General features: G+C 37.6%; 2 protein-coding genes across 2 annotated transcripts; both read left to right on the top strand.

Moving 5' to 3' along the window:
- Window positions 1–281: 281 nt before the first annotated feature.
- asb5a (ankyrin repeat and SOCS box containing 5a) lies at window positions 282–9282 on the top strand. The gene is made up of 7 exons (XM_042493495.1): window positions 282–641; window positions 2937–3016; window positions 5087–5194; window positions 5420–5570; window positions 6476–6610; window positions 8212–8403; window positions 8689–9282. The coding sequence occupies exons 1-7, from the start codon at window positions 437–439 to the stop codon at window positions 8814–8816; spliced, it is 999 nt and encodes a 332-aa protein (XP_042349429.1). The 5' UTR covers window positions 282–436; the 3' UTR covers window positions 8817–9282.
- A 1232-nt stretch (window positions 9283–10514) lies between these two features.
- Window positions 10515–14811, top strand: spata4 (spermatogenesis associated 4). The gene is given in 6 exon segments (XM_042492758.1): window positions 10515–10615; window positions 12225–12354; window positions 12545–12663; window positions 13907–14127; window positions 14237–14331; window positions 14656–14811. Coding segments are annotated over 6 exon segments (741 nt in total). The 3' UTR covers window positions 14731–14811.
- Window positions 14812–22003: the final 7192 nt, after the last annotated feature.

Here is a 22003-nt window from a genome sequence, read left to right as displayed (position 1 = left end):
TAATTATATTTCTATTACACTTATCCTGAATTAATTACTACCATGATTTTAAAATAATAGAAATATGAAATCAAAATATCAATTATCAATAATAATAACAATAATAATGATAATAATAATAATAATAATAATAATAATAAATAATAATACCATCAGGATAATCAAATAATTGAATTTATGTCACATTTGCGACTGCGGTGCCACTGTGTACATAACTTAATCTCTGTAACTTGTGAACACACCCACACACACACGTGCACTTAACACAGCAATTGCTCTCGGGCACAGTAGCAGCTGCGGGGCATTTTTTCCAGCCTGGACCAGCCAACCAGTCAGTACACTGGGAGAAAAAGTAGGCTACTCTTGTGCTTTTTGGAGTGGCATCTGATCCTGCCTTCATCATAACCAAAGCCCTTCAGTAACGTGTCGGGAGGAAATGTCAGACCCAACACAGGAATTCACCAACAAGCCCTTCGCGGCCCAGTTGTCCAATGTTTACCTCAGCATCTTGGCACTGTTCTGCTTTAAGCTCTTCATTAAGATTTCTCTCAACTTGCTGACATACTTCTACATCATCCGTGGGAACCGTAAAGAGGCTGCCAGGATATCAGCAGAGTTCTATGATTACGGTCAACAACACAGTGAGTACTCGGAGAAAAAACATAAAGGGTTGTTTCTGTCTTAAGGTGACTTCTTTGTTCCACAGTTGCATAATTTTAAGCATATACTTGTGCGCTGAAGGTACATTTGCTGTGAAATGTAGCAACAAAACAACTGTGTTTACACTATACACCAAGCAACATGTGTATAGGGTCAAATAGAAGAGAATATATAATATAGTTTCCTTTAAAATCAAGTTGAAGTGCTCCCCGCTCACACACAACCACACACATGCACTCATAATTTCCATGTTTACAAATGAGCTATAAATGCTGCATTGCTAATCCAATGAGTATAAGAGCCATTAATTGTATTCACATTATTACAAACTGTACATGTGAATGATAGCCCACTTCTCTTTCATCAGCTTAATAGCTACTTATAAATCCTGAGCTGTACATTCAATATTAAACGAAGACACTGTAGGCTGGCAGCTCTTTTTCTCTAATGTATTAATAGAACATAGTCATGATACACCCCCCCTCCCCTCCTCCTCGTGGCCCCCCCCCCCACCCGGCCCTAGTTTCCATCCCCAGCTATGCGGTGCACCCTCTCACACTCTGACTGCAACCAAAACAACATTCCACATTCTCAGGGACAAGCAGTTCGAAGGCACATTCTGGGGGAAGCGGGACACGACGACAACATAATCTGTATCTATCATTCAAGGGGATGTTTAATTTAAAGTGGACCCACTCCATGGAATACTAATTAGCTAAGCTTAGGGTATTAGTCACGGTCCTGTGCATATGGTCTTCCTTGTTCTGAGGAAATCTGTTTGATGTCTCTTGCTGGGGTCTTTTATATCCGTATTTCAAATTAATGTCAGTCAACGAAAATAGGCTGCATGAATAAAAGAGCTTGAATTTAATAGAAAACATTAGGCAGATTAATATCTATAAATTATGATTACAAAGGAGGAAGTTGGGAATGATGATGATGACGTGTGGAATGCATTTGCCGTGATTCTGGACATTGACTCAGGTGTGCTTCATGACTTTTTTTTTTTTTTTTTTTGCCTTAAATTGCATCAAACGGCTGCAGCCAATTTCTCAAGTTTCTATTAATGCCTCATGTGACTGGAGTGTTAATGCGCTAAGTTTATTGCATAAGGACTTTTCACACACCATTAGTCACATAATGATAACGCTGCCCCGTGCATTAACTCTTGGAACATGAAGGGTAGAAACATGACCCGAAAGGTTAAAATATGACGTTGATAAACACATCAAGATGATGGAAAATTGGTAAAATAAGATTTGTGGTTGGGATTTCATTAAGCTGCTGTAATTGGTTAAACAATAAAGGACTCAAAATATTATAACAAATGATGAATTAACAAGATTTGACAGGACAAAATTATTAAGCTACGCAACATAATTTCATGAAACCATTTCATCAGCTGTATTTTCACTGGTACACAATGCTTAATTCCTACTGTTATATTAATTTAACATAAAAGAGTATTTTACAACCAAATTTGCAAACATCAAGCTTAAAAGAAATCATTACATCCCTGTCATTATTTCTCAAGATGACGATGGAATAATTGTTTGTGAACAGTTTTAGACTGTTAGCTTCTTGTAATGCTCGTAAACTTTGGATTTAACCCTTTAACAGACATTGTAACTGCACAGCTGCTATTTTTTGGGATCAAACTGCTTCACTGAAGACTTGTCGAAATCCAGTTTCATTTTATACAGATGTTTTATAAGAATAATGTTAGCATTTTGATTATACTGTAATTCTATTCAATTCTATTCTTTTCTATTAAACTGACTGTTTTTCCACCATGCATTCTTAACAGATTTTATCACTAGATTTGTTATGTTTTGTATTTATTTTTCATATTTATTTTTCATATTAAATTTGTTTGTTAATACGTTTATTTTATTAAGTTACTTTAACTTTCAGATTTTTGTTTACATAACATTGAAAATTATTTTTTTACCTTAAATCTTATACTTTTTTTACTGGATTCATTTTTATTTTTTATTCACTTTATCTATTTCTTTTCTTTATTTCCGTTATTGTATGAAGTAACTTATTTTCTAATCTCTATTATATTACATTGACTTTTGCACTTCTTTTTTTTTTTTACAATGCATTTAACTAGGAAAAAAAATTCTTAATAAATTGATGCATTTTGCTAACATATTTTATGGCCTATAGTGTTGTAAAAATGTTTTAAATGATTGTTAATGGCTTGAGAGAGCATCAGCCTATCATAATTAATGTAACTGGACATAAGCACTGCATTCTTATTGTCACTGCAGGATCCTGGGCCGACCGCTCACCCCTCCATGACGCTGCGAGTCAGGGCCGCCTCCTGGCTCTGAAGACCCTCATTTTACAGGTGAAGAGAACACAATGCCTCATTTGTATCACTGACTTTGAAGACTCCTGGTTTAGATTAAGTTTGGGCAGTATGGGTGTTCAAAAATCTGGATGGGAGGGATGTATGATAATATCGCCACATCATCGGCATCTGCAGATAACGGCTTTGAGATAGTATCAAAGCCGTCTGAAGTATATTTATTTACTTACTTATTAACTTATATTTATAGAAGTATATTTACTTCTTGACGTTTGAGCTTGTGTAACAAAGCGAACTCACTGCTCTAACACATGTCCTAGCTGAAACCATAGTTAGGTTGGGAGTGGGGCGCTACACTGACTTCTGTTACTTGCAGTTCAGCTTTTACAGGTTTTTATTTTGTTTTGTTTTTTTACTCAAATACTGTCATAACTCTGGTGAAGTTTCAAGAAGGTATTAAGGTATGAAAAAAACGGATACTGCTCAAGCCTCGTTCAGTTGTCAAAAAAAGAGGTTTAGATGAAAGTAAATCACTGGGATTATCAGGGATACATGTAATTATCTAACTAGTACCTTCCACAGCTGATGTTTGATCAAATTCCTGCGTCTCCACTCATCAGTTCCCAACACTACATTTGGCATTGCTGCTTTCAAGAAATGGCTTTAATATAATATGAGAATGCCATTGTATAACCAGACTAACATAACATTTTATGATTAAACTAGTACAGACTCAACTTCAAAATTCAATTTCTTCTCCATGAATCACTGAACGGTAAAGTGCAAGATACTTGTCATATCTCCTGACGCAGTATGAACCATGCAGACCTCTCCGGTCGGCTCGTTCTGCATCAGCAGTTGTTCCAAGAGTCAACACTAAATATGGTGAAGATGGCTTTAGCCTCTAAGCTGCTCAAATGTGGAACAAATTGCCAGAAGAGCTTAAGCCTTAAAATCCAAGCTAAAGATCTACCTGTTTACTACTGCTTTTAATTAATCTTCTTTTAAATTACATTTATTTGTTAGTGGTTGTATTTAGTGACCTTTTGATTATTTGTTTTATTGTCTTTATTGTTTTACTCTGTGGGTTTTGCCTGCTTGCTTTTATTGGTTTTATCACTTGTTTCTTAGGCTTTTACCTGTGCAATTTTGTAAATCACTTTGGGTTGCCTTTGGGTATAAAACACACCATGCAAACAGATTTGTTTTGCTTAATAATTAGAAGCGCTGTGTATAACTCTGGAGAAACACTGTTTATTGTTGAGTCTCATTCCCAGGTTGTCAAATACAGACACTTTGGGTTGGTGGTTTGGTCCAACAACCAACCCAAAGCTTATCTATCTTTCTCCAGAGTTACATAGAAGATTGATATTTAATACGGAGATAAAAATATTGCTAAGTTGTTGAAAGCTTCCTCATGGCCATTATTTGTTGCATGCAATCTTATTGTTACACAGGTTGAAAGTAAAAATACACAAGAGATTTAGCTATGTCTGCAAAACATGAAATGTAAAGTCAACATCTGGCCATCAATAATATATCTCGAGTTTTTAAAGTAAATGTCAGGGGGAAAGCAGAGCAACCTTACAATACCATGACTTGCTTTTTAAGAAAATACATCACTAAAGCATGTTTGTGAAGTAAATAGAGTGATCATAGAGCGATCATAATCATAATGTATAGTATTACATGAATTAACTGTCTGGGGGGTTGCTGAATAAAGGGAGAATCACCTCTCCTGCTTGCAGTTCCAGCTGCTCACAGATTAAGGAGTGCGCTACAACAGAGTAAGTCATTTGGGCAACAATGCCTTGCTCATGACAAAAGCAGTGATAATGTTACAGTATACTCCGTGGCGATTTATTAGCTCCATAACAGACCTCTATTGGGGCTGTACTTTAATGAGCAAGCTTATTATTCTCTATTATTCAAATGTGAATGTACAGAATAGTTTGGTAATTACTGACTACTATAACTGAGGTCTGTTTTTTAAAAGAAGCTAAGCTTTCTTGCAGTTCCTAGCGTTCACCAGTAGACTGACAAAGGTCATGTGCTGCTAAATGCACCATATACCATCTAAATATCTGTGGCTGCTTGATTCTGTTTCAGGGTCACAGTGTAAATGTCCTGACTATAGACCATGTGACACCCCTTCATGAGGCCTGTGTCGGAGACCATGTCGCCTGTGCCCGAGCTCTCATTGACGCAGGAGCAAATGTGAGTCACGTACCGGCCTTTAATGCCGCTATACTGCACAGGTCAAATGTCATTTCCACGGCTGGGGAGAGGTAACAAATGAGCAACGCTGCTCTTCTTCTACAGTCACTGTAGAGCTATTAACTTGTTGTTCCCCTTCAACTGTTCCCGCAGGCTGTTGCTATTAGTCAACTTGCATCGTTAAACAAGGCCTAAAAATAACAATTTAAGAAAATGTGTTTACAGGTCAATGCTTCTACGATTGATGGAGTCACCCCTCTGTTCAACGCCTGTACAGTGGGCAGTGTGTCGTGCACTGAAATTCTTTTGGAAAATGGAGCTAAACCCCAGAGCCTTGTATACCATCCATCACCAATACATGAGGCTACAAGCAAAGGTATATCTCATATCAGGTAGTTTTTTGCTGACCTCTTAAATTCAGTGTGCATCTAGACAATGTTTTGTGGCAGTTACCTGTCACCAAGTTCAAGTCCAAAGCGATTCTATATACTGTATCTGTGTTTGCTGCAGATATTCAACACGAAAACATTAACACTCTGTCTGTTATTAAATTTGTAATCTTCTGCTGCCAGAGGATTCCCCATCAAACCAGTCACAAAAAACATGATTTCAGTCGGTTTGTCTGGGTTAGGATTTCTTCAGTTATTATCTTTCAGGTTTTTACTGGGAGCTTGTTTTTCTGATATCTTAAAATCCAGATGTTTGACGACTTACAATTGTTCATCAGCTTAAAATACATAGTCAGAACAACCAAGGTCTAAAAGATGTATTGTAAAAATCTGGCTTAAAACTGGATACAAAATTAATTTATGGAAGCGTCTGGCAGACACCCATAAGCCTGATGCATGCAACGGGAATATGACACAACTAAATGACATGGACCATGTCCTTCGTTAAAATGACAGATTTCTCTGTAATGTTTGTATATTTTTAGAAATGTTTTGGATAATGTAAGTATACAACTCACCAAATATATAACATTAGTACAGTCGTTTTTTAGACATCTAAATGTGGAAAAGTTTCATATACTTTTGATATATAAAATGAACCAATATATACTCTGACATATGTGTCCCAACTGCACTAACCACAGCCTACACTGGATCCTGTCTTTCAACCTGTATTTGTGTCCTCCGCTGTGCTATAAAGCGTTCTCTCACAAACCTGCACTGTGAAAAACGTCTTTAAAAATAAATCTCAACATGACCTGAGCCGACAGCTTGGAGAATTATCTCGCATTGTCACTTACTGATTACTGTCTCCATGCTCCATTACTTCCAGGTCATTACGGTTGTGTGGAGGCTCTGGTGACTTGGGGGGCAGATGTGGACATGGACATTCCTCACCTGGGCACAGCGCTCTACACAGCCTGCGTCTGCCAAGAGCTGGAGTGCGCCAGGAAACTCCTGAGGGAAGGTCAGCTCGCAGCACAGTGTGGATCTTTACGTCTCCGCACAGACGGACACACAACCTGCATGAACATACACACACAGTTACGCAACACAGTTATTGTGCACAGAAGAAAAGATAGATAAACACATCTGCATAAACAATGGAATCTAAAAACCTCTTCAAAGGCATTTAACCCCTGACATGCAATAACTACACTAAAACAAACAATGGCAAAATTACTTCAGGTGTAGAGTTCTTTATCAAAACATTTGTTGGGCCTCATGTTGGTGCACTCTTGTTATTCCAGATGAACTACCTGATTGCAGATGACAGACATTTTCAGCTCAGCAGCAGCAAAACAGCTTCTTTTTTTTTTTGTCAGTTATGTAAATCAACAAGGCAACACCAGCGGGAGGTGTTAGTCTGTCAGTTTTTTCCAAAACTGCAAAAAGCTTCTTTCTCAAGATCATATAAAAGGAATTCAGTCAGAGGAAGGAAAAACATATATATATACTGTATTTTTTACGGCTACTGGCCTCAGTGATGCAGACGCACGCAGCATATGATGCAACTGAGTAAGGAGCAGCGCAGCAGTCACATGTAGCCCGCAGCTGACTGATTACATTTTCAAGCTATTTGTATGCCTGCACTGCTGGCTGCCTTTGATTGAAAGTAACACGTTCACTCTGGGCTGTGGGAAGTAATTTCTGGGAAATGTAAGAAATTGTTACGTAGAGGGCTACAGGGGAAGGCAGTTACATTAAAAATAAGAATATACAGTCACAAATTAACTCCCAGACAACAAATAATACAAATTGATGATATCCAATGCGTTTCTGATGAAGTTTTTCCATCTGACATTTATCTAAAGTCAGTGATAAAGTTGCCCTCACTAAGACCAGCAGAGTGAATCAAATCACTCCAGTCCTGAAGTCTTTACACGGCCCTCCTGTTTCTCAGAAACCTGATTTCAAAATACACCGGCTGGTTTATAAAGCACAACACTATGAACTATTGAGACCTCTCAGGTCATCTGGGACAGATCTGCTTTGTCTCCCCAGGGTCAAGACTAAAAATGGAGAGGCAGTGTTTAGTTTTTATGCACCACAAACTCTCAGAAAACTGCAGGTTCGCTGCAACTCTCAGTTTTTTTAAAACAAGGCCTTAAGATGTTTCTGTTTGCCACTGCCTTTTTATTTTATATATATATATATAAATTTATTACACTGTGCTGCAACCTTTATTCTTGTACTTTATACCTGTCTTTAGGGATGCACGATATTGGATTTTTTTTGCTTATAACCCATATGCCAATATATAATAACTCATTTGGCTGATATCCGAAACTGATATCAATATTTACCACCTTTTCCCCACTGAATTTAATGGATCATCAGGTGTTCTCTAAAGTGGAATTAACATCATATAATGCATACTCTTATTGTGATAGCCGACCAGAAGATGGAGACTTAAAAATACTACTTGGCAATGTATGTCATATTCATTCATTGTGCAAAAAAAAGAAAAAAAAATACTTAGAGTTTATGTTTTGTACATGTTCAAACTGTAAAACAAAAAATATTGTTATGTAAATAATGAACTTCCTGTGCTTTGTCTCCATAAAGGTGCAAATGTACAGAAAGGCAAATCCCTGGATTCACCCTTACATGCAGCTGCAGAGAAAGACAGCACAGCTGTAGTGAAGCTGCTGCTGGACTTTGGTGCGGACATTAATGCCAGAAACACAGAGTTTCAGAGGCCGGTAGACGTGGCTCCACCCAGCAGTCTAACAGAGGGCTTCTTACTGCTTTATGAAGGTATGAGAATAGTAGAAACTTTTTTGTAAGCCACGACAGACTTATATTTGCATCTTTTTGTGAAACTTTTGTGATTGTTTGAACTCCATCAACAGATGTAAAAGTTGTCCTTTTAAGATAAGATAAGATCATCCTTTATTAGTCCCACAGGAATTTGCAGTTTTATCTGAGTTTCTTGCCTGACTGTTCAGAAACTCACATCTAACTGGAGTCAATAATTTTAATTTGGAAGTAGTTTATGCATTATGACCGGGCTATATAAAATTTCATTGCCTATTTCCATAGCTACACCACGACTGCTGAGCCAGCTGTGCCGTCAGTGCATCAGGAGCTGCGTCGGCCGTGACAGACTCCACCTTCTTTCCCACCTTCCCCTGCCCAACAGACTCAGGAGCTACCTGCAGTACCAATGACAGGCAGAACAACCAAACCGCCTGTCCAAACAGGACTTACAGACAGAAAGAGCATATCCACTCCATGAACTCTTCCTACCTTTAATTTGAGCTACCAGTCAATTAGTCACTGAGTAGCTACAGAGAAGCTGGCGGTACCTAGCTGTGTAAAGCTGGCCTGCATCCCATGTGTGATTGTAGACCTGGATGAATGTAAAGCAGGGAGTTTCTAAAAAGAGTCTGAGGCTTAGTCCTCCCTGGATAAATTCTGGTTTATTGAAGAAAATATTATTTGTAATTCAGGTTTGATGTTTTTAGAGGATTCCTTAATAGTTGTAATAGCTGCCTGAGAGTGACGCACCTTGAAAACATTACATATGACAATATAATGTTCTATAAAAGCACTTTTGAATGAGTATCCAAAGTTTTGCATTTGATATGTGATGCATTGCCCACTATGAGATGATTAAAATGGTTTTGAAACCTGGTGCATTCCAAACTATGTTGTCTTTGCAGGCTGAGTTGCTAATGATGTTTGACTTGGAGGCACAGTGGGAGAGTTACTAATACAAAAAGTTTGAAAACAAAAATAGTTGACATGTTTAAGCTTGGATTACTGAGCACTGACAACTGGAGGCAGCTGGCTTTATTGTTGAGTCCCAAATGGAAAATATGAGGGAGTGGAAAAGCAAGCGTTTGTTACTATTGCTGAGACAATAGTCACTGCTATAATTTAAAAAGCTCCAAAGACATTGGGCCTCATGCAAGAAACAATATACAAACCCTTTTTTTTTCTTGTCCACCATTTGTTCCTATTTTGTGAGTACCCATTCATTCAATTATTTCCATAAGTGGTCAGGAGCACTCTGACCAAGATAAGAGTAAAAGCCAGCCTGAGGAAACACAAGCTTTTAATTTTAACATTTAAAAATAAATATATAATCAAACTGAAATTATGTTTTTGAGCAATTATAATGATTGGATTAATAAATTTGAGGGCTAGATGAAATACTATTTGTTGACGTATATATAGGTTTTAGGCTGCGCTAATAACCCCCCTAATTAAATAACTATAATCATTCCTAAAAAAAAAAAGAAAAAGATAAAACAAAAATGTCATAATTACACAAAATTCCCAACACTAAGCAGTAATTCAAAGTTGATACAAATATACTAATGAAAAATAAAGTTTGTATTTACAAAGTGAAATACTTAACAAATAAATCAACAACGTGCTGAGTCTTTGCAAATTCCTTTTTCAGATTTTAAAAAAAAAAGATAATGTAGAAGTTGACTGTAGTGACGGAGGTAGGTTGTTCTTAAACGTGGTTTAAGAAGAAATTAAATTAAATATGCCCCTAAATCCTGCTGCATCTTTTTTGCGTGGAAGAATGCGCTGAGTCTCACAGCCTGGGGAAACAAGCTGCTCTGTAGTCCATATTGATAAAAAATAGTAGTGTAGTAGTGTTTTATTTTCCGTAACGTTATGCAACAATGAAATGTAACATCTTTTGAGGGGCAGTAAACCGCCACCTGTCTGTGTACTGCCGCATGTTCAAGTGTGACGTGTCGTTGCCATGGTGATGTAAACAAAGGGAGGAGACGTACAGGTAGCCGGTCAAGTCAATTGGGGATTATCACGAATTAATGGCTCGACTTGTTGTGAAATTAACATTAAAAACAGTATTTGTTTGTAGATTTCATCATCTGTGAAGCGCCATGTCTTGTTCACAGTCTGCTACAAAGACAGGATTGCCCAGAGAGGTCGTTAAATGGCTACAAAGCCTCGACTTGACGTTTTATCCGAAGAATGTGCGCAGGTAAATTTTAACCACACAAACAGCTAAGCTAACGTAACAATATACACTGACCCATGATATTAATTATCTGGAGGTCCGTTTACAGACTTTAAAATCGGCATTAATGTAGTTGCAAAGTCTTTTTTACAGGTCTTGACATACGTTAACTAAGTTAGCTGTAAGGTTAGCGTTAACCGTTGTATCAACGGGCAAACATTAGGGTTATTTAACCTTTTAAGGCTAACTAGGCTTACATTTTATTGTGACGCAAACGCTGACGTTTCACTGCAGTTAAAACAACATTTAGCTATTCAAATGTCTAAAGAAATCCAACCTAGTTTAACGAAACACCATGTAACTGTAACGATACTTTATTTAACCTTGAAGGGGCTTCCTCGAAACTTTACAAAAAAAAGTTTTAACTGTAACGAGTGGTGGACAAAGTAGGCTAGGCTACATGAAATCAATGCTTGAGTAAAAGTACACATATCTTACCAGAAAATGACTTTGGCAGAAGTTAAAGTCACCTGTTAAAATATTACTGTTACTTGAGTAAAAGTCTTAATGCATCTGATATTTAATGTGCTTGAGTATCAAAAGTAATTTATTATATTATATGTAATTCATAAGTATTAAAAGTAAAAGTACAAGTAAATACTGTTATAAAAACAGCAGGCAGTTAGATATTTGAGAGTTATGAAGTTTATCTCTTCTTAAAATGTACACCATGTTAAAAATTGAGTGTACATTTCACTTGAGGGGAAAAAAGGTCTTTATTTTTACAACTTAAAGGATTTGAAGAACATAATCCTGTTTTTCCTTTTCTTCATTCGCCCATCCATTTCTTTCTCCCTTCCTTCCCTATTTTGTTGCAAGTAATTAAGATGCTTATGTGAAATTTTGGGGTAAAAGTACACATTGGATTTAGGAAATGTAGTAGAGTAACAGTAAAATTTGACAGAAAAGCTCAAGTGAAGTGCAGATACTCTCACAGAATACTTAAGTACTTCAGCTAAGTATTATTACTGTCTTACATTACTGGGGGTCAACCGATACTGTTTTTTCAGGGACAAAACCATTGCAAATTGTTAGCAGTTAATGAGACCAATAACTGATATTTGGGACCGCTATGCATTTACTATAAATTTAAAGATGTTCCTGTCAGTATTTAGAATTTGGAAAATTACAAACTACAAACATAAAGCTTTGTTTAAATGCCTTTAGCAAATGTCATATCAAAACCCAAACTTACAACATCATACACAGCAAGTTCCCAACAACTTTCTTATAGTCAAGTGCAAATTTAAACAAAAAAATGAATAAACAAAATTGCTCCCTGAGGTTTTACAAAGTAAAAGTTCCTCCCATGCTGACACAAAATGCCAAATATTGGCCCCAATAATCAGCCGGGCCAATCATTTTTTGACCCCTAAATTGCACCACTGCCTGTATGATGACAAAGAGAGAGAAAGAGACTTTTTAATGAAATACTGCAGATAAAAAATGATGGAAATAGTTAAGATAAGCATCAGTGGATATTCCACTGGAGCAAAGACAGAAAACTGTTCACAGAAGATTTCCCTGGCAGAGTAAATATATTCAGTCTGCTCTCCCTTCTTTGTATTTCCAGAGATTTTTCCAACGGTTACCTTGTTGCAGAGATATTGTCTCATTATTACTCCAAAGACTTTCCAATGCATTCATATGACAAAGGAACATCACTTTCTGCTAAACAGAGGAACTGGAGTCAAATAGAGAGGGTAAGAGGAGGAGAAAACCTAAAAATATAATGAGCCGGGAAGAAATGTGTATTTGCTGAGTTCAGCTGGCATGTCATTTAAATGTGGTTTAATTTTCCCTTTAGTTGACTGCTGAATTAGCATTAAAAAATGACTATGGTTAAGTTCTTATTTGGCATGAGTTAATTACTTGAAGTTTTTATTATCCCAGTCGTTACAGAAGCAGAATCTGCATTTGATGAAAGAGGTTGTTGATGGAGCAATCCACTGTAAACCAGGAGCAGCTGAACTGTTGGTGCAGGAGCTTTATACTATTTTAACAAACCGAAGGTAAGTGTCGATTGGGAGCAGGGCAGAAAATGAGGCAGTTTGAGGAAGATTCAAAATGTGTCTGCTACTTTTTCTTTAACCAAAGAGATTACTGGGAAGTTTATGTAGCATTTTACTTATATCTGGAAGTTAGAAAAACTTGTTTTGCATCTTATTTACAGTTTAGTTTGATATTAGTGCATTGGAAATATTTCTGTAAGGTTGTGTACTATTAGCTGACATGTCTTCCAGTGTCTTTTCGGTTTTGTTTCATTTTGAGACATTATTGTGAGTTGACACTTGGCAAACTGATTAGATTATGTGCCTCTAGGGAATGTGTTAGATATAACCAGCTATTTTTTCTTCATCCCAACAGATTAATGGGGAGTTTTCTTTGAACAAGACAGATTAATGGGAAGTTTATATAGCATTTTACATATATTTTAAGGTTAGAAAAAATGTTTTATTTTATTTTGCATCATATTCAGTTTAGTTTGATATGAGTACATTAGAAATTTATCCATAAGGCACTCGAGGTTGTGTATTATTAGCTCACATGTGAGTTGACAATTTCTGAATTGATTAGATTAAGTATTTCTAGGGAATGTGTTAGATATAACCAAACATTAATACAATGTAATGTGTCAGTGTTTTTCTATAACAAAAATACACATATCACTACCTATTTTAACTGAAAACAAAAGGATGCTGATACTGTACAGTGACTTTGGAGCGCCTGGTGGCTAAATAGCTAGAGCAGCACCCCATACACAGCGGTTAAATCCTCGCCACAGCATTTTTTTTTAAAGATTCTTTTGGTTTTTATTGCCTTTAATTGACAAAACAGTGTGAGCATGAGAGGGGGAGACATGCAGCAAAGGGCTGAGATGGGACTTGAACCTGTGACCACTGTGGTGAGGACACAGTCTCTGTACATGGGGCGCCACTCTATCCCCCCCTGGCCTTGGCACTTTGCTGTATGTCTTACCCTCTCTCTTTCCCCCTTTCGCACTTAAACTGTCCTGTCCATTAAAAGCCCAAAAAATTACCTTACAAAAAAAATACTGTACAATGACTTTAGCTAGGTACAAGAGATATTTTAGTTACAATATATGGGCAGTGAAAAAACCCATGAACACCCCACTAAATGCCTTCTAGTGCACTTTAACCAAATTAACACAACTGAAGAGGCTGTTAGTCAGCTGGTAAACAGCACATTTGCACAGTGCAAAAATTACATTTACATGTAAGTCTCTATTCTCAGCATCAGAGATGTTCAAGGCCCAGTGTCAGACTTCACTGACCGAGAGTACCAGGAGCTTCTGCCCACAGTGGCCCGCTCCACGGCCTCCAGGGCCATCAAGAACAACCTGAGGATAACAGAGATCATGGCTGAGCCCGACATCAGCACAAACCAGAGGAAGGCACAAATGATCCTCCACAGACACCTGGAGCACAAGGCTGCAGAGAGGGTGCTCAACCCCGGTGAGCCACCCAGGGCTGATATCAAGCTTTTGTTACAGGCAAATGTAGGGTGCTATAATAACTGTATTTGTTTTATTTCATTTTAACAATTTCTTTGGTTTGGTGACAGGACGTTTTAAATTGAAGCCTGATCCGGGTGGGCCGGCAGCCAAAAATCTTGTGCCTGGAGACTCTACATTAAGTGAGTCTTGTATTCTCTGAACAGCAGTCAGCAGACAATACTGATTCTGCAAATCAAATGTGCTAAAATGCAGCATTTGGGTGCAGCATTTTGTTTTGTATTCTGTTTGTGTATTTGTTCTTCTGTTTCATATTAGCGTCTCAGTATTTTGTATTTGTATTTGTTTTCTTTTTGCATTTCATGTAAATCATCTTTAAGTACTTAGAAAAACGCTTTGTAAGTCCTTTCTATTATTATTATTATCATTATTCATGAATTTTAAAAGTATTTGCTAAATTGTGACAGTTTTGTTTGACACACAGTAATGTATAACGTGATACTTTCCAAATTCTATTTTAGGTGTGGAGTGGAGTGGAGCTGCTGTTTCCTTTAAGGAGATTAAGGTGCACCAGCCTGTCAGACGCTCCCTGGTTAACTATTAAAGGAGCTGGATAAAGATATGTGCTCTATTGATGCATTGTGTAGTTCTCACATGATGTTTTGATGTGCATTTCACAGTTATTCAAAGCATACCCTCTTTTAACTATTATGCCTCACAAGTATTTACTGGATAATAATTTGTTTTGAAAGACAGATGATGTCACTGTTTGTTGTCGTGGCTTATATAATGTCTTAAATCCTCCACCATCATGTTTGGGCTATATCAGTTTGTACCAGTAGGTGGCAGCATTGAGACATGAGAAGAACTCTTCTCTGTGTTTTTTTTTTTTATTTTAAGACTAAAATACACTGCTGTTTGTATATCATTGACAAAAAGAGGAAATAAATCTGTGTGTGCAGCAGAAACTGGCTGGGCTTACTGGTTATCTGTTTGTGTTGTTCACTATGCAAAGTACTAAAATGCTACTCATCTTTTTTCCCCCAATAGACCATTTTTGCAGCAGACATTTTGACGTCATAGTAGGAAAAGCACAGGTGAAATTGATCAAATTAGTGATTGCATTAAGTGTCCCAGTAAGCTTCTCCAGTGAGCCTGCATGCAAACATACAAAGATGTACTCTAAGGGAACGCAGCCATCATTAATAATATTAAGTACACCTGTGGTATATTGTCTGAGTCTATATACATGCATCTTCCCTTCTTAACCATAACTGAGGCAGCAGACAGATCTTTTTCTTCATCTGTACACTAATAAATTCTTATCGGCCACCTACCAAATGCTGGTAAAATGATGTTCATTACATTCACTGTGGACGGTGCCAAACAAGGTACAGACAACTAATTCCTACATTTGCTTACTTGATTTGGGGAATAAACAGTCACTGTGACATGTACATATGAACGCTTTTTTTCCTGTCTTGTTTCTCATTTCAGCATATTGTTCCAAATCTTGTAGCCCTTGGTTGAAAAGTTTTTAGCACTTGTAAAGACTGGAGGGTCTTTGATTTGACTTGACTTTCAAAGGTGCTCTGTTATTCTGTGAATGCGTTGACAAAAAATGTGCTCGTGGTAAAATAAATTTAATGTGTTTTTGCCTTCTAGAGCAGCAGACATAATTAAGACACTTAACAGTTGTGACTGTGGATACAAATGCCACACCTGTGATGATGACTGTATATAGTGGTTAAGAGGGGATTTAAAAAAATGTGACTTGGACTTTCCAGGTATTCCTGAATGATTAACCATTTATTTCAGGGGATTAAATTGTGATGTCACTGGCAGTTGTCCGACCAATAACCATTATATTATCTTTTAATATGTTATATTACTTTTATCATTGTACACATAAATTTACATATTTTTCAGTTTTTATTTTATCACTTAGTTGTTGTTTTGGGCAATTATCTTATTTGTATTGCTCTGTATTTTGCATGCTGCTGACTCTTTTGTTGAATCTTTACTTGATTGACCAATTATTACTGTCTTTTTAAACTGTCCTATTTGAAAAAATTAAATAAACAGATTGCATGGGGAAAAAAGAGTCTGAGGTAAAGGTGGATGTATTAGATCACCCATTGTTTACAAACTGCAACAAAAAAAAGCAGTTCGTCATGCTGCTTTTATCCTTTTTAAATTCTAAGCATCTTGCATGTCCAAGGACCATGCTCGTTTGTTTTAAAGCTTTCTCCTGAAGTTTTAATACAGAGTGTTTTTCTGTAGGCTGACGCTGAAGTCAGCTTCACCCTCATCAGAGCCTCTGGGATTTTACATTGGATTTTGGCATAAAATAAGCTCTGTGGCAAACAAGCATTTATGAATTGTACACATTTTGTTCAGCAAGACAATACTCACAAATGAACACCAGTTTTAGGATTTCTGAAGCTGAAATGCAATTGCCAAAAGTAAAAAAGCTAACATTAGGCTGTAAACAAACTACACCACAGTCAAATGATTTCATGTCGCCACCACAACCAGGCCGAAGTACTTCTATAGTGTCATTTAGCAACTTATTCACAAGCACATTTTTTAAGACACATAAAAGCTTCAAAACTTATAAATGGGGTATTTACTGACGTTTTTTATGTCGTAGGACAAAACCTGAATGTTCACCTCACGTCTTATTTCAGGCATCTAACCGAAACCTCATTCAAAAAAACCCATCGACTTCAAGACGAGGGAACCAGAGGTGCTGATACGATGACTCATTTCTGGGTTATAGGACTCATTTGTGGCACTCTATTCCCAGTCCTTTATTTTAGCTAGAAAACGACTGTCCAACTTTAAAATTGATCCTAAATTTGTTGGACTGATATTCCATCACCTCACAGACAGATCCTCCGCATCAGTGGCACCGCATGTTGTGTATTTTCATTAGATCACCTCAGAGCTGTGTCGTGTCACCTTATCTGAACATACTTTGCGCGAATGACTGCAGAAGTTTCTGTCTTGACACATTTTGATGTTTTTAATTATTTAGTCACTCTGAGCTAGTCACAGGGGAGTAATTCTGCTCGTGGTGTGGTGGTTGATGATTTTTTCAGGGGTGCAACAACAGATTCTTACAACTTAATGTGTGCAAGATCCATTTATCTTTGAGCACAATCAAGTTAACTCTTAGGCTGAAGCTAAAATTTAGATTGCATTGCAATTGCAATTTATACTGTTTTGTTCCTGAAAAGGCAAACAAATGAACCAATGGGGATAAACAAATATGCATCAGCTGTTTTTAATTTACTATAAAATATCTTTAGACCTTTTTATTCCTGATTTTTGGTGCTTGCTCAGTCAGCACTTACAGATTTGTGTAATATCAATTTCTGTCACTGATTTGCTCCAGGGTTACTGCTGGTGCTACATTTAACACTGCTTGGATAAATCTATTTAATTATGTATAAACCAAATCTACTCCCACAGTTTTTTACTGTCTAGTAGAGAAATTTAAAGCTGAATGGTGCTATGGACTTTTTTTTAGGCGTTTATTCCAAACCAATTTAATCCACAATCAATTTCTGTAAAACCATAAGATAGTTATACATGCATGATAATCTTGCAAAATAAATGAAGCTGTGTTTTCCTTGTTTATTTTTGTATACTTGGTGAGATTCTGTTCTGGTGCCAAAGCCACTCAGATTCACTTTGAGATTGAGATCACTCTGTTGGCCCCAAATCTCCGAGCACTCGTGGATGCTCAGTGTACAGTACAATTGAGCTGTGAAGCTAGTGAAAAACGGATGACAGGATGATAAGTGTTTCTGGCTGACTGCCTGGCTTCTCATGTGGTCTAAGAGCCTGGGCTTTCAATGGAGAGATAGGACAATGCTGTAATGATATGATCTGCACAGCCTCAACAGACTATTAGCTACAGATGACCATGAGATTTATTGCTGCTGTAGAGAGAGAGAAAGCAGAATTTGACTCGGAAGAGGGCAATGTTTGGGCCACAGCAAAATCAAACCACAGTTAATGCTAAACTGTTAAAAAAACGCTGAAACATGACACTTTTCTGCAAAATAATCTATCAACCTTTTTATGTGAGAGGATATCTGACATTTAAACAAATCCACCAGCGGATAATATATCTCTTTGAAGCAGCCCATCCTATTTCCATGGTAGTCAATGTCTGGTAAAGCCTCTTTGCCTGTCTCCCTCAGTGGAGCTGTAAAACCTGACCTCCTTAATCTTTCAGTGTCTTTTGATTTCCCTCAGCTTGACTGGGCGTGAACACACATCAGCACTTAAGACGAAGAGCGCTGTCGCCTGTTGATTTCTGCAGGCGCCGGGAGATGAGCATCGGAATTTGGATTTTTCACTGTCAAGTCTCACATTCATTGCTTTATACTGAAAATACAGATTGTGAGGTCAGCAGCCAAGTGATGCCATAAAAATGCAAAATAGCAAATGTACTGCACAATAGCCAGAGCTCTGATGCAGCCTTTTTTTAATATATAAATCACAATAAATTACTGTAAACACTAATAGGTGAGATGAGCTGCTTTACATAAAAAGCAGCGTCCGGGGTTACGGGGTGATGTTTATATTTATTCTACATCTAACACGCCTCTTCTGCTGAACAATATCTAGGTCCTGGTTGCTATGGCAACAAGCAAGCCCATACTGGAGAGCGACCAGGAGACATTAATAAGCTTACTGTGAGCTTCTTTGGCTCCTTCTGTTGGTCATGAGCACGGGCGGTGGCTGTAGGAATTAGAGCTGCACACGCATGCATACAAAAAACACTCACTGGTGAGGAGAAAACACCCGCCTCATGTATAAAACACTTGTGATGAAAACAAGAGATGCCAGGCAACTGATGTTAGGAGCCGAGGCTGCCTGAAATGCCCTCAGAAAGTGTTTCACCATCTGCCGATTTTTCCTATCGGCGTCATGGTACCTACAGTGGGAAGGAAGCTCTAGTGGCGAAGGCGAGGGGATGCAGCACGGAGAGGGGGTTACAGCGCCTTGTTGGAAGCGCAGACAGTAACACGACTAGCCATTGGGGGTATTGGGAGTCTTTGTGAGCTACGGATTCCCCTAGAAAAAAAAGCCCTTCCCCCTTTCCCCCCACAGCAAATCTCTCACCCCTATTAACAAAGCCACGGTAAGCTAGTGTGTGGCCATGTTATCCAGGCCGAGGGTGGGGCACTTCGTGTGTCTGTATGCCGGCATGCACACCATCGTGTGAAAAGTCATGTGCAGGTCAGATTATCACATCTATATGTATTTATTCAGTATCCACTAATGAACTGTTTTTATTCATTTACATATTTTCAATTTAGTTGCGATGCATTAGTCACAGACAGGCTGCTGGTCCCTGTTGTTAATTTTCAAAATCCCAAGAGACTAAATCTAATTAAGTGCAAATTAATATTTTTTTTTCATGTGCCGCATGCAAACAATACCACTTTAACAAATATTAAAATATTATTTATTAGACTGGAATGCAATTCAGCCTGGCAGACTTCATTTCATTACTGCCATTTACAGTTTGTGTAAGTTAAGTATTTAGAGCAGAAATGTTCAATCAAAATTGAAAAACAAGACAACACAGTGGGCTGGTAATTAAGTTTCTATTTTGAAATTAATGACTGGCATGGGAAAATAAACTCAATCAGTAAGCCCAACACATTTCAGCAATCTGAACTTATCAGATTATTAAGAGGAACAGTGGAGCCAAGCAAGTGACCACAATAACACCTCAGTGCTGGAAACAGCACCATTCTGTCTCTCTGCTTGTATTAGACTCACAATAGAAAGGGCAACAGCAACAGGAAGGTATGTAAAAGTAAAAATACAACACCAGACAAAGGCAAAATGTCTTTGGTGTCAAAAGCAAGACAGGAAATATCTGACATATTTCCCTCTTTTCAGTCCTTACAACGCTCACAGCAGCACAGTTTATCATGTAAACTTATCTCATTGGTCAAATCCCAGCAATACCCTGTATCAAAGTTACACACTAAAAACTACAGTGGCCGACAGAGGCAAACACGCTGCAGCTTAAGAAAACACATGCAAATAGATGAAACACAAGCAAATTAAGAAAACATCTTCATCAATTTGAAGACATACGTGTGGCATTTGGAGAACACGCTGCAAATCCCACAACCCATTAAGAAAACACTGAAAATCCCCAAAAACACAACATGTTATGAAAATGCGCTACAATACATCACAACACAACGGTAGTGTTTCCAGGAGACACACATCTGGACGCGCTTGTTTTGGCCGTGGTTTGTGACTTATGTTACTGGAGTTTGTCAGTGGTGTTGGAAAATGAGTTAAAATGTAAGTGTTTTGACATAACTAGCCGCCACACATGACAGAGCTGATTTCAAAATAAAGGCCCCATTCTTTTGAATGACATTCATTCAACAAATCCGTCTGTCAGTCTGTCATATATGAATGATTCAATAAATACAAAAACAAATAAATATATAAATGAATCAGTGAATAATGGTAGGGCTGTGTGCATTAATTGTGAAGCAATAAAGGTCCGCACATAACACTTTTTTTTTTTAGCTGAGTTTTAAACCTAAGGCAATGACACTGGTATCATATAAAATTAGGAGGAATCCAAACCATGTCATGCCAGCTTCTCAGGAAAAGAAAACTTAATAACACTCCAAAGTTAATCTAAATTTTGGCAATGGAAAATTGCCAAAAGGGCCATTTCACAAGGGTCCCTTGACCTCTGACATCCAGATATCCGTTTTGAAATGCAAAATAAAGGAATTGAAAACTTGTGATGTGAAAAATGTGATAATAATGATTTACTGCTGAAATTCTGTGGTTAATTGCAATTTTAAATGTGCCATTTTACAGCCCTAATAAATAAATAAATAGATAAATAATTGAATAAATACACATGTACAAATCTGAATCTTAGGTCTTGTTAACAGACAGTACCCACCTGTCACTCAAAGCAACCAATTAATTATGCAAAACTTTAATCTAAAATTGGCACTTCCATGTTGGCTCCATTATTCAGTCTCAGAGGTTGCCCTTTGATAAAAAAAAAAAAACGAATATGCAAAATGAAAATAAGACAGGTGAGGTACTTAGAGACCACAGGAGGTTAGGCCATTTGGTCAGACAATATGCTACAGAAGGCTAAGTGAATTATTAATTAAAGATGTTGCTTTAAGCAATTAGACATTAACAAAGCATGACATTTTAACATCAATAAATCATAACATTAATAACATTAGTATAATTACCATATGCAAGGGCCAGAAAAGTACCTTTAATCAGAGAGGATACTGTTGGCCAAGACTGTGAGAAAGATAAACTCCAAAGTCACCAATAAAGCTACAATCTGCCACCATCCATTTCCTTATTTGACTATTAGGGTCTGATAGGTCAAACCATCACTCTTAAAGCACTTCCCATCTGTTCAAACTGGTCTTTCCATGCACCAGTGCACCCCTGTATTATTTACAATCTATTTACGTCTCTATGTGTTTACTTATATCTTTCTCAGAACATTTCATTGGCCTCGTTCTTGACTGCTTTCCAGTTCTCTGCTGCAGCAGAAGCTCAATTTCCCCAAAGGGATCATTAAAGTTTCATCTAATCCACCTGTCTGATCATCCATCCATACACCCATCTGTCCGTACACTTCAAGTCAAGTCAGATTCTATTTATGCAGCACATTTCATCTCACCGCAGCTCAATGATCTTCCAGTTATTCCTCTGAGCCTCCCATCCCTCCATCCCTCCATCCCTACATCCACCCATCAGTTTGTCGATATATCTGTTATGTTGTTTGGTCTTTGGCCTTGGGCTTTATCGGTGTGAGGTATTAGCCCCCCTGT

Source organism: Plectropomus leopardus, chromosome 9 (genome assembly GCF_008729295.1).
Source record: "Plectropomus leopardus isolate mb chromosome 9, YSFRI_Pleo_2.0, whole genome shotgun sequence".
Classification (NCBI taxonomy): domain Eukaryota; kingdom Metazoa; phylum Chordata; class Actinopteri; order Perciformes; family Serranidae; genus Plectropomus; species Plectropomus leopardus.
This window is presented reverse-complemented; position numbering and strand designations above follow the sequence as displayed.